At 35.4% G+C, this 25,316-nt stretch overlaps 1 protein-coding gene across 1 annotated transcript in view; it reads right to left on the bottom strand.

Annotated features, from left to right (window-relative positions):
- The window catches only part of Smp_169800 (putative tgf beta receptor associated protein-1), a gene marked incomplete at both ends in the record, with an annotated part of 28,004 nt that extends 3,059 nt beyond the window's left edge, over positions 1-24,945 (bottom strand). Inside the window, 13 exons of the mRNA XM_018799433.1 lie at positions 1,130-1,401; positions 7,803-7,932; positions 10,999-11,114; positions 12,571-12,949; positions 16,647-16,715; positions 17,355-17,653; positions 18,691-18,984; positions 20,010-20,114; positions 21,271-21,571; positions 23,823-23,983; positions 24,031-24,165; positions 24,373-24,447; positions 24,847-24,945. Of these exons, the coding sequence (XP_018651222.1) occupies positions 1,130-1,401; positions 7,803-7,932; positions 10,999-11,114; positions 12,571-12,949; positions 16,647-16,715; positions 17,355-17,653; positions 18,691-18,984; positions 20,010-20,114; positions 21,271-21,571; positions 23,823-23,983; positions 24,031-24,165; positions 24,373-24,447; positions 24,847-24,945 (2,435 nt within the window). The remainder of the gene's footprint in view (positions 1-1,129; positions 1,402-7,802; positions 7,933-10,998; positions 11,115-12,570; positions 12,950-16,646; positions 16,716-17,354; positions 17,654-18,690; positions 18,985-20,009; positions 20,115-21,270; positions 21,572-23,822; positions 23,984-24,030; positions 24,166-24,372; positions 24,448-24,846) is intronic.
- Between the last annotated feature and the right edge of the window lie 371 nt (positions 24,946-25,316).

Genomic DNA, 25,316 nt, shown 5'->3' with positions numbered 1-25,316 from the left:
AAAATTAAATATTTCAACACTTATGTTTCTGGAGTCTACTCACGTACGATTTTCATGTTTTCCGATTGATCTGACAATTCATTTAACTAAAAATCAGATCAAATATTTGCTCCAAGACTACATACCGTAATGCATGAAGTTATATGAATTCAGTAAGCGATATGAAAAGTAAGGGTAGATGTAGTCGATCATTTTATTCGCTGACTTGTTCTGAACCACATAAATTCCAATGAAATCAAAATTATTCAAAAATGTATATTAAAAGTAACAATCGATTGATTACTTTATATAAATACAATTTTTGAATAAAAACCCATGACAATAGTGAGACATTGTTTTATCGAAAGTATACTTCTTTCTCTTGCACTTGATAACGAAATAATTGACCAATATAATGCAACTACTTTTGAAAGCCACAGACTATTCTAGTTATCTCTAACATTTTTATTATCTCTCAATTCATTAGACTACACCTGTAATACCGTTCATTAGATCGGCGTTCTGAATATTCTGACCTAATAAACTTAATTTACTTTATTGATTTTGTCGTGATGTTTTTGTGGTATTTGTACTAATCGATTATTTCTTTTGTAAGCGATTCTGTGGTTCAGTTGATTTTCAAATACAATATTTCTAGATGTGCTCACTGCAATCTCACTTATTGCGATACTGGTATATATACAATACTCCTAGTTATTGCGAATTCCATTATTCCTGATCACTACAGTTTTACAACTGGAAAGTAATTTTTATTATGCAATGGGTGATAAGTAAAAACTAAACAGATTTGAAAGTGCGTTTTCTTTTAATTTGATGCTCCTCAGTGGAGCATGTCCATGACTAATCTTAAGATTGAACATAAAATTTACGACGAGTACAATATCATCCGGTCACAAAGTTGAATAAAGAGACCATAATACCACAAAATAACTTCAAGAACTCAAAATCGACCCTAATCAGTAGTTAGCACGCATTTAATATTCATTATATTGATTTAATACAGATTGTAAAGTTTTTAAGCAATTCACGTGAATAAACCAAGTTTAAAAAACCCTCCTACATATTCGTTAGTATGAAGATAATAATCTATAAATAGTAAACTATAATCTAAATCAAGTTAAATTCTTACCTATCAAGACAGATTTCAACAAATGTTGTAAATAACAAGGAGAATATTGATTGATTGTTAGAATCACCTTCCATAAATTCAAACTGGTCCCAATAATGACAATTATCAAGTGAATTTACTGCTATTGTATTACATTGTACATTAGTATCATTTTTACGTGCGCTATAATGAATAGGTTGTTGACGGCTGAATGTAAGACAATAGTACAATGCGGCTTTATAATCATTTATATCTTCAATAAGATATTTTAAAGCTTTCATATGATTATTGGCCTGAATAAAAAAGATTATTTCAACAACCAAAAAAGATTAAATATCAGAAACCTGTCGTTGAATTGAATAAATATGTAAGTTTAAATAAATGGTTTGCGAAAAGTAATTCAATCTGACAAGTTTTCATTAAGGAGTGAAATCGACTGGAGAAATTTAAAAATACCAGTAGTCTACGAAACTGAAGGTCCTTTATTTCGACGTCATGTATAGCCGCAGATTTCTGCAATGTTAGGCAGACGTATAATATGACAAAAGAGTTGCACAATGGTCTTTGGATTTCAATCGCTATCTAGCTGAACATAGTAAGCGATAAAAATTATCTTCAGATGTATAAAAAATGCTGATTCACGAAAAAAGACATTATTTGGGTTTTTTGATTGTTTTTCAACTGCCAGATTAAGACTAGAAGGTGAAGACATCATCTGTTTTCTTTTAGGATTCGAATTTCAGAAATACATGACGAAGTAGCTGGTGATTTTATCAGTAAACTAATGAGTTTGTAAATGAAACCCTATTAAATAAGCGTCTCAAAAATACAAATTCAAATAAAAGATGACAAAATGTACATTTCATTTATTTATTTGAACACATAAACAATGGGAAAAATGATAACCAAAATAAATATGAGCCATACAAATTAGAATATGAGATAATGAAGAAATAGATCAGTAAGGGTGAATATAATCAGAAACAAATGAATGAATAGAAATAAGTGAACGATATTAGTCTGTAATCAGATGAGCAGCTCAGTGTATAAAAATACGAGAAAGAATCTTTCCAGTTAAAAAAGTTCTCACTTTTTTATAAGAAAGAATGGTAAATTACATCAGGACTGATATCGAAGTCTATTTTGAGCCAGATTTGATAAAGTCCCAAGTAACTTAATTGCACTATCACCCAAACCTCAACCAGAGGATTACAAAGGATTGAAAGATCCAAGTCCTGCATTTTTGTAATTTTATTTTGAAATAATGAATTTCTTTGTTTTTGCTCCAAAAAGAGCTCTTTTTCACGTTCATGTCGTATTTCCCACTTGGGAAAATCTTAAACGTTATTGGTTCGTTGTATCTTTCAGTATGCTATTTTGTAAAGCTCCCCAAGAACAATTTTATGCTGTATGTATAAGTTTGATTTGTACCTGTTGGGATTGCTTGTGCTTCTGGCTGCTTATGGAATATATCTTCCCCACTTTCAACCTGGGCTTCTCACTAGTTAGCGGGGCCGAGGACAATGGATTAGAATAGCCTGTCGTGTTACTGTGTCTTTGATCTTCGTTCCGTTTACCGAGTAAGGTGAACTCATAACAGAATCAAGCATATCAGTCCCCGATAACTTTCCCTTAAATGTCAACAAGATGACAATTTATTTTTGACTAACCCGACCGTTCTGCTACCTTGACGTGGTGGTCGGGCTTGTCTATCGTGATGAACCAATCGAGCTATATTGGCTGGAACAATCGTTCCTCGAGGTCCTACCATGCCAGACAGGTCGGTTGAAGAGTGGTAAGACTAAAAGCAGCAATCTCAAGATCCGAAGTCGAAGTCGTACTGCCGACTGTACAGAGGTGTGACAGCAGTAAGGTGTTTCCTTCAGACAACCAGCATGACAGCGATGCTGCCTTCCCACAAGGAGGAGTGGGGTTAGAAAAGGTCGACACCAAAAATGCACACCTCGCCTTATCCCACGGATATCCGTCTCCGGCGGTAAGGTCCTTTGAAGAACGGAGCTAACACGTCAAAAATCCCCCACAAAAAGGCCGTGCGTGACAGACCTCAAGCAGTTGTCCCTTGGGCACTGCGGTCACGCTCCCAGGTCGTTAAGACCAACACTAATCCAACTTCTTTTTCAGGTCCCTCAAGAAATACCCTTCCACGGTGTGGGCAGCCGGGAAGTGATATTAGCCCTCATACCCGTAACTGCACACGAGACCAAGTTGGTCACTTTCAAATCCTTCCTACACCTCCTAATAACTCTCTTATTTCCACGACTAACCCTTCCCACGTCCTTTTATCTCCTCGCACCGCTAGGGCAAACGATTCAAGTACATGGAACGTTATTCCTGGTCTCCTGAAACCACGCTCTAAACTACATATAGGAACTTTTAATGTCCGAACATTGTGCCAAATAGGACAACAGGCTTCCTTAGCTAGGACTCTAGAATCTTACACCATCGATGTGTGCTGCGTCTCCGAAACGCGCATACAAGATCCGAGTAGCGTCACTCATTTGACCTCACCTAATCAAAATAAAGAACCATCTCGATACACGCTTCGTGTATCTGGAAGCCCTGATGCTGCTTCCCGTGGACTCGCTGTAGTAGGTATAGCATTAAGTCCTAGGGCAGAACTAGCTCTTTTAGACTGGATCCCAGTAGACAGTCGTCTATGCGCTGTCCGACTAAACGGATCAGTAAGGACTCGGAAAGATAGGGAAACTCGTCGCCTCTGCCTACTCTCCCACTGACTGCAGCTCAGACGATATAAAAGATGAGTTTTACAGGAAACTTTCTGACCTTCTCCGAAAGCTAGGCGTTCTGATGTAGTAATAGTGGCTGGTGACTTTAATGCTCAAGTAGGTAAACTAAGTGAAAGGGAAAGACATCTGGGTGGATCTTATGGTGTCGTGGCTAAAAGAACAGATAATGGCGACCGTCCGTTGCCGCTGTGCTCAGATAACCGTATATTTCTTGCAAATACTAACTTTAAGCATAAGGAAGAACATCTTTTGACATGGTGACCCCCGAATTCGCCCCAACGTTGGACCCAATTAGATCACACCGCTATCAGCCACCGATGGAGGGGTTCGATAGAAGACTGTCGATCATTCTGGGGCACATGTTTAGACTCAGATCATGCTCTAGTGCGAGCACGTATCTGTCTGCGTCTTACTGGATGTAGGAAAGACACTGCAGGGAAGCCTCTAAGGGTCCTACTTAATGATAAGCAAGCTAAGAATATATTTCAGGAACAACTACAAAAAACAGTTAGGCAGCCATGTAAGTAGTGCATACCCTGAGGCAGCGTGGAATGACATTCCAAAAGCTGTGGAAACAGAAGTGATATCCGCTAGTAAGGTAAGCTATAAGGTTAGGGAGAAACAATGGATCTCGGCAGCATCTACCGCACTGATAGATGCTCGAAAACGCATCCCACCTGGCTCTGAACATAACGAAGAGCGAAGTCAGCTTAAGCGAAGGCTAATAAGAAGCCTACGCAATGAACGGAAAAGGCAGCGGCAATAGGTAACAGCAGACAGCTATACAGACTTATTAAAGAAACCGGCATTAGGAACCCAACTATTAGCGAAACTATCTCAGACAAAGATGGGCATATTATTCATTCTCAATCCAGGAGATTGGATAGATGGGCAGAACACTTTAGGGATCAGTTCAACTGGCCTTCAGCCACACTTCAGTTACCCACGATCCCCATTCATCCTGAATGGCAAATTGAGGTAAGTCCTCCAACTCTCTACGAGGTTGAAAAAGCTATAGGAAATCTGAAGCGAGGGAAAGCCGCAGGCCCTGACAGGTTTACCCCTGAGATTTTTAAGGATGGTGGTCCAGTACTAGCAACGAGATTGACTGAGGTCTTAGGTAGAATCTGGGAACTGGACGTAATTCCATCTGACTGGTCCCAATCACTGATTGTGCCAGTCTATAAGAAAGGACAAAAGTCCTCCTGTGACAATCACAGAGGGATCAGTTTGACTAATATAGTGTCTAAAATATTAGCTTCAATAATACTTGGACGCCTAACCAAAGCTCGTGAAGAGCAGACTAGAGAAAACCAGGCTGGTTTCCGACCTCGACATGGTTGCATAGACCAGATATCTACTCTACGTCAGGTCCTAGAACATCGACACACATTCAGATGTCCCACAATAGTAGTATTTCTTGACCTTAAGGCGGCATTTGACTCCGTTGATCGTGAGGTTCTATGGCAGTGTTTGTCAATGAAAGGAGTACCAAAGAAGTACATTAACCTCATAAAGGCTCTCTACTCGAACACAACTGGTCGAGTTAGAGCCTATGGAGAACTGTCATCAGAATTGGTTACCTCAAGTGGTGTTCGTCAGGGCTGTCCACTCTCCCCATTCTTGTTTAACTTTGTCGTTGACATGCTTTTAGAGATATCACTTTCATCATCTCAACTTTTACCGGGAGGCTCACTTGTTGACTTAGAATACGCCGACGACATAGTTTTATTCGGTGAAGACTCTGACAAAATGCAGAGTCTTCTGACCACTATAAGCAACTATGCAGGCATGTTCGGGATGCGATTCTCTCCCTCGAAGTGCAAAATGTTACTTCAGGATTGGGTTGCATCGACACCTGAACTAATGATAGGGAGTGAAGTAGTTGAGCGTGTTGACAGCTTCATTTATCTTGGGAATCTCATCAACCCTTGTGGTCTGGTGTGTGACGAAATCTCAGCACGGATACAGAAGGCTTGTCTAGCTTTCGCCAACTTGCGCCATTTATGGCGTAGGTGAGATATCCGTCTAGCAACAAAAGGACGGGTTTATTGTGCAGCAGTCCGTTCCGTCCTACTTTATGGCAGTGAAACATGGCCGATAAGAGTAGAGGATATTCGTAGGCTACTAGTATTCGATCATAGATGTCTTCGACGCATTGCTCGTATATCCTGGGACCACCGGGTAAGTAATGCAGTTGTTAGGAAACAGGTACTAGGTAAGGATGGCAAATCGATTGATGAAGTAGTGAAACTTCATCAGTTGAGATGGCTGGGACATGTGTTACGTATGCCCAACCACCGGCTACCCAGACGTGCAATGTTCCATGGTGTAGGAGTAGGTTGGAAGAAAGCTAGGGGCGGCCAGACCAAAACATGGCATAAATCCATGGAGTCACTGACAAGTGAACTGAGCCATGTTTGTAGGTGTAGACTACCTGGTTGGGACTAGCGAGATGATAGCAACCGATGGTTAGAGACCTTGAATGACATGGCTCAAAATCGTTTGCAATGGCGAAGGTGCATACACTCTTTGTGTTCTACCAAATTCTAATCTTCTGAATTCTTCATGCCCTTATCCTTTTTCTCTTTCCAAATTTATTTCACTGTATTATACCCCTTGAATAACATCTTCAAACCCTTATTTGTCACATAATACTTATACTCTTACTACTTCTACCACTATGGGATTTGAATTGACAACTGCATCTCTGTGCTAATGTGGTATGGCAACTCGAACTGATGTACGTACGTACGAAGTTCTACGTTGTAACTGACTGACTGACTTTGACTTACTCCAAACTACCCAACAGTGTCATAGGAAAACATATATTGGACATGGGTCATTCAGTAGATCCTAGTACTGTCTTTCAAGTAATAAATAGACAGAATAACCGTAGACTTCTACGTTACGCAGAGGTGTCAGCTATTCATCGTCTAAAACACAATTAATGTGCACCTGGCACTGCCACGGTGACTAGCTCACGGTTGAATTTCATTTCCCTTTATGTTCTCGGGTTTGTTTTTTGACCTCATCTTTATCTGTTGACAATAATTCAACTTTATTTCAGCTTTCATCTCTGCTTTGTGGTTTTTATAACTCCTATTGCCATTTGAACATTATTCAATAAAATATTTGACCGTTTGTCAAAATAAGCATTCAGATGCTCTTATTTTCTCATACGCCCCACAATTATTGTTATCATTATCAGTATTATTGTCTCCACTGTTATAACCAATTCAACATTGTTTTTATTTGGTAATTACTGCCATTATCCCCACTTTATCTAGCGTAATCAAAACAACTTACAAATGGTTCTTATCCCCGATTACATCATGGTCTTATTCGCATTTAAAACGTCCATCTATATATTACAATTACAGTTATAAAACATTTCGTTTATTAGTACAAAGTAGTGAATATGCGAATGAAATGAATGCGATTCACTCCATAATTTATTCCTTATTCTTGCTTAAAAACACTCGTCCATAAAACTGATTCCGTGAAGTTTTCTAAAATTGTTAAGCCTATCAGAAATTAAGAGGATAATTTACGTAAGGCAGTTTTATTAAAGATAGTTTGTAGAATGACGTGGAAAGGAAGTTTTTATTTATGTAATCCATCGATTAATCATATGTTTTTGAATTATGCCTTGTGGCATGAAAGGTATATATAGTATCAAAATGTCAATAACGAAAGTGTAATAGACTGGAGATATTCTCGAATAATTAAAGGGCCTATATTTAAAACACTCAAGCAAAGCTCTGTCACACACTAAACGATCTAGCAACAAAAAATTGAACCAACAGAGTATTACAGTTCCAGGAATGCCCACAATTTGGGATGTAAGCGTTTAAAATAGTATCAAAAACTTGCCATTAACAACAAAAACCCAATGAACCATTTTAAAAATACCGTTAACTAACCTTTCCCTCAAGAATCGCTATTTCATAAGCTAATTTCTTTTGAACTGCAACACTCTCATTATGTAAACGGTCCAGTAATGTTTTATGTGATATCAATAACGAATAACGGATTAGTTGGCAAAATTCAGTTCTGTTTTAAAGTTCAGAAATACAGGTAAACATCAGACTAACTACTGATAAGATAATAAGTAACTAAATAGTGAACCTGTCATTTTCAAAAATACATTGACGACAATTTGAAGTTGTAAATGGAAAGAAATAGACAATATCTTGATGTGACAGTTTCAGGATTTGTACTAATCGCTTTCCTGTGGTGTGATAGACGGAACTGATCATATATAAAACAAACTGACAAGGCACGTCACATAATTTTAGTGTTATTGTCTATCAAAGTGTTATGGAACAGCATATCGACTGGGTGAGCAAAGAACATTTGATAATAATAATGAGTTCTATTCTCACTCATTTAGTTTACACATGAGATTAAGTTGACTTTAATATGGCCTCCGAAATTATGCACATAGCTTACGGGTTTGTCTTCTTGAAGCCATTGAAGCTATTGCAATCCACATCCCAAAAACCCGACCCCTGTACCTAAAAGAATGTAAAACCCCTCTCTAACTTCGACATTAACATAAGTCCTATAAAAGTGAACGGGCCTACTTTTCATAATTCCGCGATTCTCGTCCACTTGAGTTTTCTTACTTGAATTCTGAAGTTTCTTCTTTATACTTAATTAATTTTATTACCCGACAATCCTTCGGCTACATATTCCGACTGTTATTACTAATATTGAACTTTTTGTCAAATACTTTGTCAATCCTAATATCCTATTATCGATCCTACAAATTCTTCATTGAGTAACTGTTACTAATACTCAACACTTCATCCATTCTATTATTATTAATCCTTTATCTGCACATTGTAATTTGTTCATTTATCAATAAATACCTTAAAACATTGTTCACTTTATGCACTCTAACTTATACGTGTTTTATTCATCATTCGCTATTATTTCTAAACACATTTAAAGTTGTAAATATTACTATATAACCCAGGTCGACTTGACTAGTTTAATTTATTCTTAGTGTATGGTCAAGTGTACAATCATAATAAAAACTAGTTGAAAAGAAACATTGCTTTATTCATCATTTTATTTAATGTCTAGATGTGAATTATCACTATGTTGATAAAAACGAAGAAAAAAGTCTACTTCTACAGAGCAAAATCGAAAAACAATTCATAGGTAGTTAAAAATTCGATTATATGCTACATTCATAACCTTTAATATCGCTTGTAAAATTACTCATTTACAAACGATTTTATCATATTACATGATAATTAGCATTTTTGAATATATTATCGAAAAACCAAATCTTGGATTTAAAAAAACAACTCCCTAAATATTCAAAAAGAGATTAATAAGGTATGCTTAATCCGATCAAATTATTGACTTATTGTACAATTACATTGTCATACATGTATAGATTTATTATGATTGAATAATACTTGATAACATCGAAATGCTATTTGTAATAATATGCTACGTTTGAGATCATAATATCACCTAGGACGGGCGAACAGAAAGAAAATCAGCAACATAAAAACAGGACAAGTTAAGCTATTCCACTGTGCCACAGCCCTGCTAACTAGAGGGAGAAGACTTAGATTCAGTCGGGAGAATACATACTCGACAAGCAACCCGGAAGCACGGACAAACAAGCATACAACTCATGAGTATATATACAGTACAAAAATGACCTAGGAAAACGTCACAAATTAGAGTAATAAAAGAGAAAACGAGCCAATCCCATTTAAAGTCCTTCCTGGCGGAAAATACAAGCTGAAGGTGAAAATGGATGCTTTTAGCGCGGAAATGGGAAATTCAGATTTCTATAACAAAATTACAGAGATGAGACGTTTACCAATTGATTTCTGGGGATCTAGAATCCCTAACATAATAAAAATACAAACATAGTGTATTGAGCAATCAATTCATTTGAATTCTGAAGAGAGCAAGAACAAAGATTTGACAAGAATAACATGAATTCATTTTATTTATTGAATAACTGAGCTTTACTCATCCTATTCTTACTTACGATCAGCATTTGTTCCCTACGCAACCACTTGTTTATAGATTCCTGGTCTTTCACTACTATTAGTGTTGTAGAACGTTTCTTCAAATTAGAAACATATTAACAATATTTTATTTAGTTTACTAAACTCATTTAGATCCTTGTTATACTACATTGATAAATGAACATAAAAAATTCCAACCAAACTCCATCATGTAAACAATTTGAACCCATTTTGTCATTATGATTTCTAAATATTAAAGGTTGTAAGCCGCTGATAAGAACCAAACGAAATAAAATGAATCCATGTTATTTCTCTCAAATCTTTATTTTTGATCTCTTCAAAATGAGAAAAAAAACTGTGTATGGTTCACTCGCTCACATTTCAGTAAGCTAACTTGTTCATTGAGACGTGAACATGGTAAACATAACTTCAAACGTCAGAGTTTTACTTATTAGGTTACCGAGTGAATATTGCCAGAAACTTCTCAAAGGTTAAAACTTGTTTTCAAAGGTGAAGAAATTTGATAAATGGCTTAATCGGTTAGTCATTACAATTATTTTTAAAACTTCGTTATTGTTCACTAGAATAATGATCCATTGACTGCTTTTGGTTCCTTTGGAGCGCCGAAATGTCAGTCAGTAAGTTTTCACCTCAACTCTGTAGTATCAGTAACTAATACAGAGACAAATACATAAATTTTAACTTGATTACTGAGTTGCATCATTATTGAATTATCACCTTACACACCACTTCCACTCGCCAGTTAATACCACGACAGATTACTTACAATAACAATATTGTTTTAAGCTGACCTGATGATAATAATAGAATAATTAGGAAAATGAGCGATTGTATAAAGACTGTCTATGCATAAAAAGAATGTGATTTCAAATTTATCTCCAAGTATCAATATTACTGCCACTGGTTTTTATCACTTAAGAATATGTTTCGGTAAACCAATTTACAATACATCTTGCTGGCAAAAGGCAGTGGAATTCACAATCGATCATAACATTTCCGTTGATGGTCAATTTTTTGATACTATTATTGAAGTACTTAACTAGTAAGTGTTATGATTTTTTAGTAAATAAACTCAAAGAAATAAAAGAAGAGTTACCTCAGTTCACGAATTCGTTTTTTCATGTCATCATCAAATAAATTGTCAGTGCTCTTTAACTTCATTAATAGAGTATTTAAATAAAGTTTGCCTAACAGATTATGATTTTCTGGGTGCTAAAATACAAAGTAGATAGACGAAGATCATTATAAAAAGTGGAAGTAGGATTGTATTTGAAGTGAAGATAACAACAAAATAAGTAATAATTGTGTTTCATAGTAAAGAGGAATGTTATATATCATTAAATTACAAACTTTGTGGCGTAGCCATAGTAGTATAGTATAAGATCGATATATTTAACACGCGGAAATATATAATTCTAAAAACAACAATGTTTCGACTGTATAGCAGCATCAATACAACTCAAATCTTACGTTTATCATGAGGACCTGCAATAAAAACTATTCTAAAGGCTGAAATAACAATAAACGTATTTCCTTCTAATTAGAAAATTATTTCTGCCACAGATTGACACTAACTAGTTTCAACCATCAAATCAATGAATCAAAACACAAAGGTAATGAGCTCACTGAAAAACCTGAAGGTCTTCAATAGGACGCTTTGTAGGGTAGAAGAGAAATTCCAAAACTGAATAGAGGAGAAATCCAATGGGCCTCGGATTCCAAAGATTCTGAAGCTGAGAAGAAACCAACTTCACACTAAATAAATCTATACCAACCATGTACGGTTGCTTATGTACCATACCGATAGAAGATACAAATTTTACTGTGTACATGGGCCACAAACCCCTCACGAAAGGATTAAGTGTAAACGATAATAATTATTCTCTGAACGAAATCCATCTGTTATAATTTATTTCTCAGTTTACGTTCAATATATGTTATATTAAAGGCCAACAAAGCGAAGCAGATTACGCACTATAAAGAACAACGATAAACTCTTTTATTACAAGTGGAATCAACTTTCGCTGTCTGATGAAGTTGCAAGCGACGGACATTGAGTTAAGGAATCTGAGATCCGATGACACAACAACATTAGTTTTCGAAAATGTTCCTTTTTTAGCGCAATAGAGATATGTTGACAGACCGACTGCGACCATTAATCCCAAAACTATCGCGACAGAAGGTATTTGGAAGTATTCACAACATTTCGTATCCGGGAATGAAAGCCACGATGAAGCTAATCAGCGAACGCTTCGTATGGACACACATGAATCGTGATGTGCGTAATTGGATATAGGCATGCATGAATTGTCAAAAAGTCAAAGTACATCGTCATACTAGCTCCGCAATAGGTTTCTTTTACCCATCCAAAAGGGCTTACCCAAAATTAACCATAATCGAGATTTGTTGTTGGACGGTTGCTGTAACAGTGCACACAAGCACATATATAGTTCGACCTTCCATACTATTGTTTCCATCCAAAAGAACATCACAAATATTAGTGCAACTTTACAGAAAGGTTTATACTTCAAAAATCTCAAGCAATAGAAGACATGCTAAATGCAATAAATCCCATAAAAACAAAGCTAAGTATACCAATAGTGGATTCTGAGATTTCTCGCGTAAATATTTCCATGATCAGTCATTTACAATAGATCAGATGACTTACACAATTGGGAAGAGAATAACATAAATGTTTCAAATAAGTCATTGTCATATTTGGATATGAAGAAATAAGACTTTGAATAATATGATTAGGTGATAAAATTTGGGATGGCCCAAGGCTACTTTCCAAAGAAGTCTCGGTTGTACTGTCACTAATAATAGACAATTCACATGATGAATTAATATAACTTGAGGGAATAGGAAAGCGCAGCATGAGCTGTTCAGCTATAATCTCATGATTAGTTCTTAAAGCTTGCATAAAATGATTCCATACTAATTCAGCATAGACAGAAAATTCATAATTTACATCACTTGATGAATGAATAGCCACTCCCTTATAAGGTGATTGTTTCTGAGAGTCAGTTGGATCATGCGCGGATAGGCTAGAATGTAAAACACGGTTAAGTAGGTAAAAGCATCATTATTAACCTTCATTCATATAGAATCAAACAAAATAAGCGGTGTTAAAATATATCATGAATTCCAAATCATAGTGCTACTATAAAAAACATGAATCAACAAAGACTTTTGTTAGATTTCAAATATTTTAGTCGATTTAATTTTTTACATCCGGTAAACATCCATTTAGTGTATAACAGTACAACTTAATAAAATAACGAAATGGCTTAGAGGATTGAATTAGTGATTTCGACAAACCGAACCGATTCCAGTACCCCGAATGAACAGCTATCGGAAGGCAGAGCTGAGTGTTGTATACGGGTTGTGACTGTTATATCTCAAGGGCCCCTCTGTTATGTCTGGCGTGTCACCTCTTCCATTTCTGGGGGTGTCGTCATGTGCGTGACGACTGTTGGGTCCGCAGTCTTAGACTGATGGAATGAAGACTTATTGGCTCCCTAAAACCATCTCCGAATATGTCCCAAAACCACGTTATCTATAGACCGAAATACAATCATTTATATATTAAATTTTATATACATATAGGGGGAAATAGAGTTATTGTAAAAACACACATAATGCAGTTCACCGGAATTCGTACAAGAAATATGTCACACCAAACGAGAGTTCACACTCATCATATCAAACGAAGTTTATACTGAGTTTTTTTTGCCCCCAGATGCCCTGGTACGGCCGAGAGTGGGGAGAGTCTGCTCTCCCTCTCGAAATGCTCTCACATGGCCACGCGTATATAGCCCCTGCCAGGGAAGTCCTACTCACTGCCTTCTCGTGGCGGGGGTGTTGTTCACGAAAGTGAGAGGACAAAAAGCGAATGTCCGGTGCTTTAACCGGGTTGGTGGATGTGGAGTGTCCACCTAGGGGAGTTGTAAAACCCTGATTCCAAACCAATGGTGCACATGGGCTCCAGGATCCTGATGGAACGAATGGCGTATGAACCAACTGTTGGTCACCGGCTACCATGGGACTGCATCTCCTCACGATGCTCCACTGCCTTGTGGGTTAGACCTTTAGATCAAAGGCTCGAGGTGTGGTCCCCTAAGAAAACCACCTGCTTCGGTTTGGGCACCTGGGCAGTATCACAGCCCTCACACAAATAAATGAAACGTGTGTGGCGCATATGTATCCGGTGCACTTTATACCAATATGTATGTGATTAAATAAATAAAATAAAATTATACTGAGTTGATACAAAAAATAACAACATTAAAATGTCACACTGAACGAAGTTCACACCTGTCGCTCTGGCCAAGATCCATCATGAATTGATACATAAAATGTTGACCTAAATAATGTCATCTTATCCAGTCATATTACTAATGAACCCGGATATATAAAACTATGAAATCTATTTTTATGCAAAGCATTAAATTAATAGAGTATGTCTGAGATAATTATCACATAACAAATGGTAAATGAAGGAATATAACGTTCATAAATCAACAAATAATCCCGTACTCCTTCCTATCGCATCAGTTGGATCTTTTGGAAAGACTCCAACTTAGTACACAAGTAGTCAGGACGAATGAAACACTAGTCAAGTGCTATCAGTAATCATGAAGAAAGATGTTACATATTATCAGTCCCAGTCACCAGATAGTATTCAACTACTTCTCATTCCAAAGCAAAAAGAAATGTGTATGTTTTGGGATAAGATTCTTCATAATGATTAGTAGATTCAAAAATGTTGTTCTAGAGAAAAAATTCTTAGTTTACAAAGGTTACAAAATAAGTAAATGTACAAACATAATAGTATGTTATACAATTGCTGCTAGATTACTGGCTAGATGAAACAGATATTAATATGGAGAACAGAAGCATGATTTTATTCTCAAATGTCCTTGAACTGTCTTTCATGTTATGTGATAATAATGATAATTATTATCACGTAACTTATGAAGAGGTAGAAACTTTCACGTACCCGGGAAGCAGCATCATCGATGAACAAGGATGATCGAATTCAGACGTAGAGGCAAGGATTGGCAAAGGACAAGATTCCTACAGTTGAAGAACATATCGAACTCAAAACAACTGTCGACCAATATCAAGGTCACAATCTTCAATACGAACATCAAGACAGTCTTACTGTATGGAGCTGAAACTTGGAGAACTACTCCAAACATCATCAAAAAAGCACAAGTATTTATAAACAGTTGTCTACGCAAGATACTCAGCGTCCGTTGGCTGAATACCATCAGCAACAACTTACTGTGGAAGAGAACAAGCAAGCTTCTAACTGAAGGGATAATTAGGGAAAACGATGGAAGTGGATAGGACATACATTGAAGAAATCATCAAACGCCATCACGAGGCAAGTGCTAACTCGGAATCCTGAAGGGAAGAGGGAAGATCAAGGAACACACCGCGCATGAAATTGGAGGCAGATGTCAGTAGAATGAATAGCAATTGAAAACAAGTAAAAAGAAGAGCAGAGGACAGAGCTCAGTGGAAAATCCTGGTGGGTGGCCTATGCCTGTGTTCCTCCACGAGGGGTAATAGGCGTAAGTAAGTAGGTAGCTTACGAATAAAAAAGCAGGGTTTAATTTTCTAGTCAGAGAAACTTATAAAGGTTACTTGAACAATCGATGCATATCAATGAAACTGAAAAGTTCACAGTCACTTAGATTTCCTATCAGTTATTGATTTTACTATGCTAGAAAAATTCCCAAATAGAAAATTAAGTTTTATTAAAAACATATTCGATGAATAAGTTTGACTGACTTCATATAAAGAAAAACATATTACAGTCGACTAGCTTCTGATATCTCGTATGTCATTATCTAATGTATAATAAAATGTTTCAAAGTATGAATGATTACCTTCATATATTTCATTAAAATACATAAACAGTATAATGCAAATAATGAGTAAAACAAGAAATATCCCGACCGTTGCTGCTACCTTGACGTGGTGGTCGGGCTTGTCTATCGTGATGAACCAATCGAGCTACATTGGCTGGAACAATTATTCCTCAAGGTCCTAACATTCCAGGCAGGTCGGTTGAAGAGTGGTAAGACTAAAAGCAGAAATCCCAAGATCCGAAGTCGAAGTCGCACTGCCGACTGTACAGAGGTGTGACGGTAGTAAGGTGTTTCCTCCAGACAACCAGCATAACAGCGATGCTGTCTTCCCACAAGGAGGGGTGGGGTTAGAAAAGGTCGACCCTAAAAATGCACACCTCGCCTTATCCCACGGATTTCCGTCTCCGGCGGCCAGACCAAAACATGGCATAAATCCATGGAGTCACTGACAAGTGAACTGAGACATGTTGGTAGGTGTAGACTACCTGGTTGGGACTAGCGAGATGATAGCAACCGATGGTTAGAGACCTTGAATGACATGGCTCAAAATCGTTTGCAATGGCGAAGGTGCATACACTCTTTGTGTTCTACCAAATTCTAATCTTCTGAATTCTTCATGCCCCTATCCTTTTTCTCTTTCCAAATTTATTTCACTGTATTATACCCCTTGAATAACATCTTCAAACCCTTATTTGTCACATAATACTTATACTCTTACTACTTCTACCACTATGGGATTTGAATTGACAACTGCATCTCTGTGCTAATGTGGTATGGCAACTCGAACTGATGTACGTACGTACGAAGTTCTACGTTGTAACTGACTGACTGAAAACAAGGAATATAAACATTTTAAACTTACTCCAATAGTATAGAAATATAAAATTCTACTCCTGGAAAACTTGAATCATTTAGCTCATTGTAAACTAGTCTAAAAATAAATTACAAGAATGGAAGAATTTAACTAACATATTTTGAAGTATATTTTACTTATTCAGATTAATGTATGTATTCGAAAAAAAAGAAAAGATGAGCTATAAAAAACAGATAGAATAAAAAATTTTCTCTAAACGTACTACGTGTAAATTCATTCCACTTTTGAGTAGAACTAAGAGACACTCAACATGGACAAGAAAAACAAAGTGTTACGATAAACAAAACAGAAAAAAATTCAATAGTCTCTACAGTTGAATCGTTGTTTATTCAGAAACTATAAATTCTTTCATTTGTATTTTAGTTGTTATATCCGAAGGACTAAAGAAGTGGTAACTTCTACGGCTAATTTGTGGGCTATTATTATATATTAATATATACTGATTAAGTATGATTTAGGTAATCTGTATACCACTTCACAGTATTACGATATTATCTGCAAAAGCAGTACATATTCGAAAAGAGATCTGCAGTTAAAAGTCAATTTTTAATAACAATTAATTTTGTTATTTGGGAAACTGGAATGCTGTAAATTACAGCATCATATGTATAGAAAAATCTCACTTATAGGCATAAGGAAGTAAATATACAGGTTAATCAAGAAAACGAATGAAATGCTATCACTACCCCCACTTACTTTCGCCATATTTCCAATGCACCTGAAAGGTTACCTTGCCAACGATAAATAAGCGCCAAAGCATGGTAGGCATTATTATTTTCTAAGTAGACAGTTAAATCTTCCACGTCAATGTGTATCAAGCTTGAAATCAGATCAACTAAACTTTGATCACTATTACTAGTTGACTTAGTGAGACCACTTTCACCTGATCGAGAATCACTAGAAGACGTTGTATCAATGATTAATTCATAGAGATATGGTTGAATACCAGCCTGTTGTAATCGAACGTACAGTTTAACTAAGGCAGTTTCTACAAACTGAAAGAGTAAAACATACTGTCAAGTATCGAATAAGGTAACTCAGACAATGATAAAGATAACAGTCAAAAACTTTAAACGCTCGGTTTACTGGTAAATATCTTCAAAGATCAATAATCACACACATGTTAGTGTACTACAACATATTGCACAACTACCCCATAAGAAATATCGGTAATATTAAAGCCGCAGTACATGAGTGAGATTTAGATATATAACTGATTTTTCTTGAACTAATCACAGTAACTCCTTGAAACAATTACGCCAATTAGGTATCACAGTTCCTTTTTCTCTCCTAGCTCCGGCTACTCCAAAAGACGAATACTGCAGACAAAGCTTTACCACTAAATCATCCAGCTCATAGAACACAACACCTGAATTGAACAACTGTTTCTGTTAGCAGTTCACACCAATTTATAGATGTCGTGTGATTAAAAGAGTTGACTGATTTTCAAGAAGTGTTAATGTAAATTCTTGGATAACTATTGAGTTTTATGAGGCAAAATGTCTTCCCAAACAAACTGGATTATAGGTAATAAGTAGAAGCAGTAGATTTTGAAAATTCCCCTGTATAATGTACTTTAAATTTATGCAACTTTTACTAACAGTTAATTTCTTTAAACTTTTATGAAAATTATCGATGATTGAAGATGGAATAACCAGTTAGTAACCGATTCCATATTCTTCTACAATTGCACTACGATTTACGGACTGAACTTACTGGGTGATGACTAAAGCCATTAACTGAAGAAGCCAAAGTATATTACATTCAGTTCAAACTAATCGGTTTGCAATTCAATGTCTATTTGTGAACCCATTAGATCACAATTTACGGACTGAACTTAGTGGGTGATGACTAAAGCCATTGACTGAAGAAGCCAAAGTATATTACGTTCAGTTCAAACTAATCGGTTTGCAATTCAATGTCTATTTGTGAACCCATTAGATCACAACTCAATAGTATTTAAAACTGATGATGTGAAAATGTATTTAACAAGCGAGGAGATGACAGTAATGACAGACTCAATTATACTCACATGTAAATGCTTCTCAACAAATTTACTTTTATGATGTTTACGCAAAAAGTTGAAAAGGAATTCTTGATATCTTAATAACCATGATGAACTAATTGTTAGATCATGATCATCATTGTCTGAATCTTCTGCAGCTCTTAAAATGCACAAATCACTAGTCAAATTAATTCCAGATATTTGAGTATCACCGTTGTTATTGTCATGACTAGGTTCCGGATTGGTCTGATGCAGTTTGTAGAACCAATTAGGCATAAAATAACAACCTTTTGGCAAGAGATCGGAATACCGGAACAGGATCTGATTACAGAAAAGAAGAAATAAACAAACGTTTTTTTTAATTTTCACATCCTAAGCAGTAAATAAATTGTAATATATAAATAGAGGCAAGTTGCGTTAATAATTATGTACAACCGTTCACAAACCTATGTCTACAAGTCTTGATTGGTGTCATAACCCAATAAACATCATAAGTGATATGTACTGATAAACTAAAGTACTCCACTCAATATCAGAAAAACTGCAGTATGATGATATCTGAATTTTGATAATAATACTAAGGATTAGTGGAGTTCAACAACCGAATACAAATGTGGATATGCAGACTGTGACGTTAAAGTTCACCGATTAAATTCAAAACAACTTATTGCTTCTAGTGCTAAATAATATGTTGAGGCTAGGGATCACACGAGTTTATGTTTGTTTGATATCGAATTGATGGATAAACTCTCTGATCAAATAAGAAACAATGTAATATTTACCTTCTAATCAATAATAAGTTTATTTACTCAGCTTTGGGCTATACTGTATTTGTGAGTGCTAGTTTGTTTAGATCGAAGTAGATTGAGTAGGTTTCCATACTTCTATCTATCAGTTAAGACTTAAGTGTCTTCGCTACTGATCGACCACTCCAGAAAGAATATATTCCATTACAGTTTACTGTAATAGACTAAATATTAAATGTGTAATAAAACGTAGTAGGTTACGTTCTAAATAAGTGCATCATTTATTTGAAGAGTCTATAATACGGACTGATTTTAGCTGAAAAAAACACTAGAAAAAACAGAAGAGATGAAAGAGCTGCTTCACTTGAGTTTGTGACATTTATACCACTGAGTTGCAATCCAGTGGTAGTATACAATTAGTCACGACTTCAGTCGATCTACTTACGGAATGACAATAAGTGCTTTATTCCTGATATAATTAACTCCACAGATCACAGCTTAATAGGCTAATTATCAATACACTAAAATAAGGACCATTTTAAATACAATAATAATAATCATAATAATAATAAAAGGATAATATAAGGAGAAGTAATTCACTTCACGTATGTCTATTGTGCTTTGTTCAAAGTAGGAAGCTGCTTTATCTAGTTCACCCTTTTCAAAATGATAAAATCCTAAAAGTCCAAGTACTCGTTGACGTCTCTGGAAAAGTAAAATATAGGAAATTGTATTGTTGACAGATAATTCCTATTTAAACAATAAAAATCAAAAATACGAAGTTCAGTGAAGGGATCCCTTTCCAACGAATCTATTATCAAGCTGTACAATCGTATATATATATGATCAATGAAGTTGTCGACGCGTTCGACTACTTCACTCCCTATCTTTAGTTCAGGTGTTGACGCAGGCCGATCCTGGAGTAACAATTTACATTTAGAGGGGCAAAAACACATCCCAAACATCCTTGCATTGTTCCTCTATGCTACCAAAAGACTCAGCATTTTATCAGCGTCTTCACCAAACAGGACTATGTCATCTGTGTATTCTAAGCCGATAAGTAGACCTCCTGGAAGTAGATCAATGCCCGAAAATTCAGTTGACGAGAACGTTATTTCCAGCAGTAGGTCTATAATGAAGTTAAACAAAAATGGAGTTAGTGGACAGCCTTGACGGACACCATTTGAGGTTGCAAAACCAGATGACAGTTCGCCATTAGCTCTGACTCGACTGGTAGTGTTCGAGTAAAGAGCCTTCACATGGTTTATGTACTTCTCAGGTATGCCTTTCAATGACAGACAATACCACAGAGCCTCTCGGTCTACAGAGTCAAATGCTGCTTTTAAGTCAAGAAGAACTATCATTGTCGGACGCCGATAAGCATGTCTGTGTTCTAAAACCTGACGAATAGTGAATATGTCGTCGATACAGCCACGACCAGGTCTGAAGCCAGCCTGATTTTCTCGTGTTTGCAGTTCACGAGTCTTAGTTAGGCGCCTGATAATTATTGAGGCTAGTATTTTAGATACTATGTTAGTCAGACTAATCCCTCTATGGTTATCGCAGGATGATTTTGACCCCTTTTTATATATTGGGACAATAAGTGATTGTGACCAGTCGGATGGGATTACATCCGTCTCCCAGATTTTAGCCAGAATATTAGTCAACCTAATCGCATAACCATGAATTGAATAGATTGATATATTGTGAAGCACGGTTGTTTTAGTTACTATGTTAATAATAATACACATAGTTTAAAAGATTTAAAATCCAGAAAACATAATAAAACTGTATCAAAAAGAAAAATCACGAATTATCTAACAATATATTACAACAAAATTGAGTCTAATTATAAATTTACCCTATCGAATAATTGTTGTTCATGTTTGAATTTCTCAACTTGCAACTGCATGACTTGAGTAAGACGATTTCGTTCCTGTTGTTGTACATGAAAAGCTTGTTTAAGACAACCAGTTAAGATGAACCTGCGTGCAATCAAATCCCAACGTTCTGGTCCTAAGACTTGAATATTTCTGATGGATGCGGTATCAGTATTAAAGTCAGATGTTTCAGTAAAGTATAACAAATGAGCATCAGCAGAAAAACAAGCTACAGATGGCTTTTGAAGATTTATTGTTTGTATCTGGGATTGTGTTAAGATGCTAAAATAAGAGGAGAGTGACAGGTATGTTAGTTTTAGGAGTGTGAGATTAGGATGAGAAGGTTGCTAATACTATGATAATTGATAGAACAGTCTCATCTACATTTTCATCAACAATTTCAAGCGTAAAATGGAAAAGACTACGGTCTGATATCGTTTTAATGAAATTAATTAAAATTCTAAAAATTCCTCAGTCAAATCTAAAATAATTCTATTTTCTATTGGCAATATTCCTAATTGTATTTCGTAAATAGTCATTGAAAAACTGAAAAGATGTGCAAAAAGAATTCATAATCTTTGGCAGAAATACCAGTATTTCATTGTACATCACCAGATGTTCATCCACAAAGGAGTTAACTTATCAATAAATATTACCTATCAGAATGGCATAACATCTCTAACCTTAGTGTCAAGTAACTCAGTAAAACATAAAATTTTATTTGATATAAAGGCATTCAGATAATGAAGTGATTTTACAATGATACAAAAATAAGATATTTTTATTTCGTTGAACATTTCTTAGAAAGATAATTAATAATAATAACAACAATTTAACTCATTTACAAGGTACGTGGATTTGATCCACAAAAAAATGTGAGGGAAATGGACAATATGTAGTTCTCCAAACTGAGGTAGATGAAGTGGGGTTCAAAACTGTGAATTAATGACTGAAAGTTGAATGTCTTAACCACTAAGCCACAGCTGCAAATTATTTATTGTCAGATATTAAAAAAAATAGAGTTCTAGGCGTACAGTCTTTATTTGAGTAAAAACAATAGAAAAATGCCTTTTACAATAAACTTTGTCAGGTTATATTTCATCTAACTACAAATGAAATCTGACGATGTGCTTTCTCCAAATGAGTTTATGTATCATCCTAATCATGTAAGGTCAAGTAAGTAATTATGAATGAGTTCCCCTAGTGTCTGTATAGCAGATTTATGGGATATAATTATTGCATCATCGAACAAAGATCCCTGCGCAACGGTTATATTTGATATATTTTCAAGACTGGGTAAATCCCTACCTTTATAGGAAAGTGGCTAAAAAGTATGTTTCTCATTCCAGAACGAATATTTTTTGTTTCCCAAACCGGATTAGACGAAGTAGGTTTAAGTTTGAAACTTGATTGTTAACCACTATCCCATCACTCTATTGAAAAGTGATACATTCAAGCTACTTTTACATAATTTTACGCCAGTAGTTTATAATTTCATTTAAAGATAAAAGCATACGAGCTATTTTCATGATTCTTATGTTCAGAAACTAAATCTTATAAACACATAACACTGTTAATCTTATAACTCTATTTATTTTGTATGATTGATATGGCGTTTTCCTTAGTTTCATGGAACTTGGAATTTCAAAAAAACGCTTCTAAGAGCATAAGTGATCAACTTCAGAGAGGTTTTCTAAAAGTTACTGATTATAGGTATGTAATAAAAAGCAAATAGTTACTCAATATGTCCAACTACCTCAATGGTAAGTACGATGATTATTGGAACTAGCATCCATTGTTCAGTTTATTTTATTTTACTGCTGGAATCTGATGACTCAGAAAATTGAGATGATAATAAAGAATGTATTGTACTGGAAAACAGAAATCGATAAGAAATAGGATTGTTCCTAAGTAGTAAAATAATGTCTCACTCAGTTGCAATAATATCAGAGAAACAAAACTGACTCCAAAGGATTATTAATTAACATAATTGCAAGTCTTCGCATACATTTTTAACCAACATAGAAAATAAAAATGGTTTGACGGTTTATGCAGACTGGTCCGACAACGGAATGATCTGTATGGTAGGGTTATTCAGAACATGTGATAACATGAATATGGAAGATATAAACTTATATATCATCGATTAGCAGTCTGTGTTGACACAGTTTTATCACCCACTGCAATCTCAGTGGTTCTACATAACAAGGAGATAAACGGAATGGCAAATCTAGTACAGGAGCACACTTAAATGACAAAAATTAAGCCGAGAATTTAGCTTATGCATGTAGATGTTCCTTACTCTTAAAGTTATTCCGCTCATTTGTTCTGGTTCCGATAATTGAATATTTTGTTATTTACATGTATTTATTTTAAGATCATAGAATTGACTCCGCTTGAATACACTGCTACGAAACATAAAACTTGGTTTAAAACATTGTTGTAGCAGGTCGTGGTCAGAAATATTTTTAGACTTACAAATAAATTATATGAGATGATAAAGAATTAATAAAAATTTAAAAGTTACACATACTTGTGAATGGTAAAAAATTCGTCAGTAATAGTGAAGAAATAATTTTTCCACACAAAAACTTCTACTATATTTGATGATAACTGAAGTGGTGCACGGTGAGATACACCATTAGCATCGACAATAATACCCAATGATCCTGGACCAGAAACAATAAATTCATTCTGCAAGTTTTGAATTTTTATAAGAAAACATTAGCGTTCTAACAAACCTGAGTAAAATAAGCTATGTAATTTCGTACTGGTTCTTTTACTGAGCGTAATAACTCTGTAGTAGCGTTTGTACGTAAATTTATTGATATGTAACTACTGTCCGATGCGACACATAAAAATTGTGGTGAGATGCACTAAAGAGAGTCACTAAATCAAGCAAAAATAGTATGAATTTACAAGAGACAGTGATACTTCTGTTAACTTGGTCTCAAAAACAAGCATACATGTCGATACAAAAATATGATGTAGTTGGATTAAACCCGATTTAAATCCTATGCACAGCTAAATTAACGTAATAATTATGCACACCATTAATTCGAATTTGAAAATGATTAAAATACCTTCTCTTTCTCATCATCGAAAGAGCACAACTGGAATGATGAAACACCTTTAAAAGATGGAATAAAATTTATGATCTAAAAACAATAAAAAAGGTTTTACAAAGTTTATTTTCATACCTCAAGCTTTTCAGCGTTACATAAGATAAGATTTTCATCACTGAAAATAGAAACTGTAGTTTTTTTGGAAGAAGTTTCAAGCCTTGAAATTGGTTTGGTCTGATTAGGTTATAACATAAAAACAAATCAGAGATTTACAAATATTCTCCTTGATAGAACATTACTGAAACAAAATGATGTTTTATCGTCATACAACTCTTGAATAATTAACTGGGATACTAAACTTTAGTTATGATAGAAAACAACCATACTGAACAACATACCCCTTGCTTGTTCCAATAAACAGAAAGTCTGAAAATGAACACATGGCTGTTATCTATGAAGGCATATAAGATAACGCATTTGTCACAACAATACCTCCACTTCGGTTTCCATAGCAGTACATGATCTTGAATGTGACTGAAATAACGAATACTTTGTGTTCTCTGGTTCAATATTATTGACATAATCATTCATCATTAGGTAGGATAATTGTTGAATGCAAAAACGTCAGTGTCTGAAAATGACATGAAATAAACGTGTTTGAAGCAACTACATGGACGCACTTATACAGTGATAACATTCATATAACATTTTACAATCAGACAAAAGGACATTGTGAAACCCCACATTAATTGCCACACTGAAAATAGTGAAAAATAATATCACAGAAAATGGATAAAAATGAAAACGAAATTGAAGGAAGGAATATCGCGAATTTCACGCCTACAATAGGCTCATATGGACCATTTGAAATTCCATTCTGTTACGTCTGGCCGATTGTGAACGCTATATTTGCTCCCCTAAGCTAGTTCCGTATCCCCGAGCTAGAACTATACACCGACTTG

The sequence above is a fragment of the Schistosoma mansoni genome, chromosome 3 (assembly GCF_000237925.1).
Source record: "Schistosoma mansoni strain Puerto Rico chromosome 3, complete genome".
In the NCBI taxonomy this organism is placed as follows: domain Eukaryota; kingdom Metazoa; phylum Platyhelminthes; class Trematoda; order Strigeidida; family Schistosomatidae; genus Schistosoma; species Schistosoma mansoni.
This window is presented reverse-complemented; position numbering and strand designations above follow the sequence as displayed.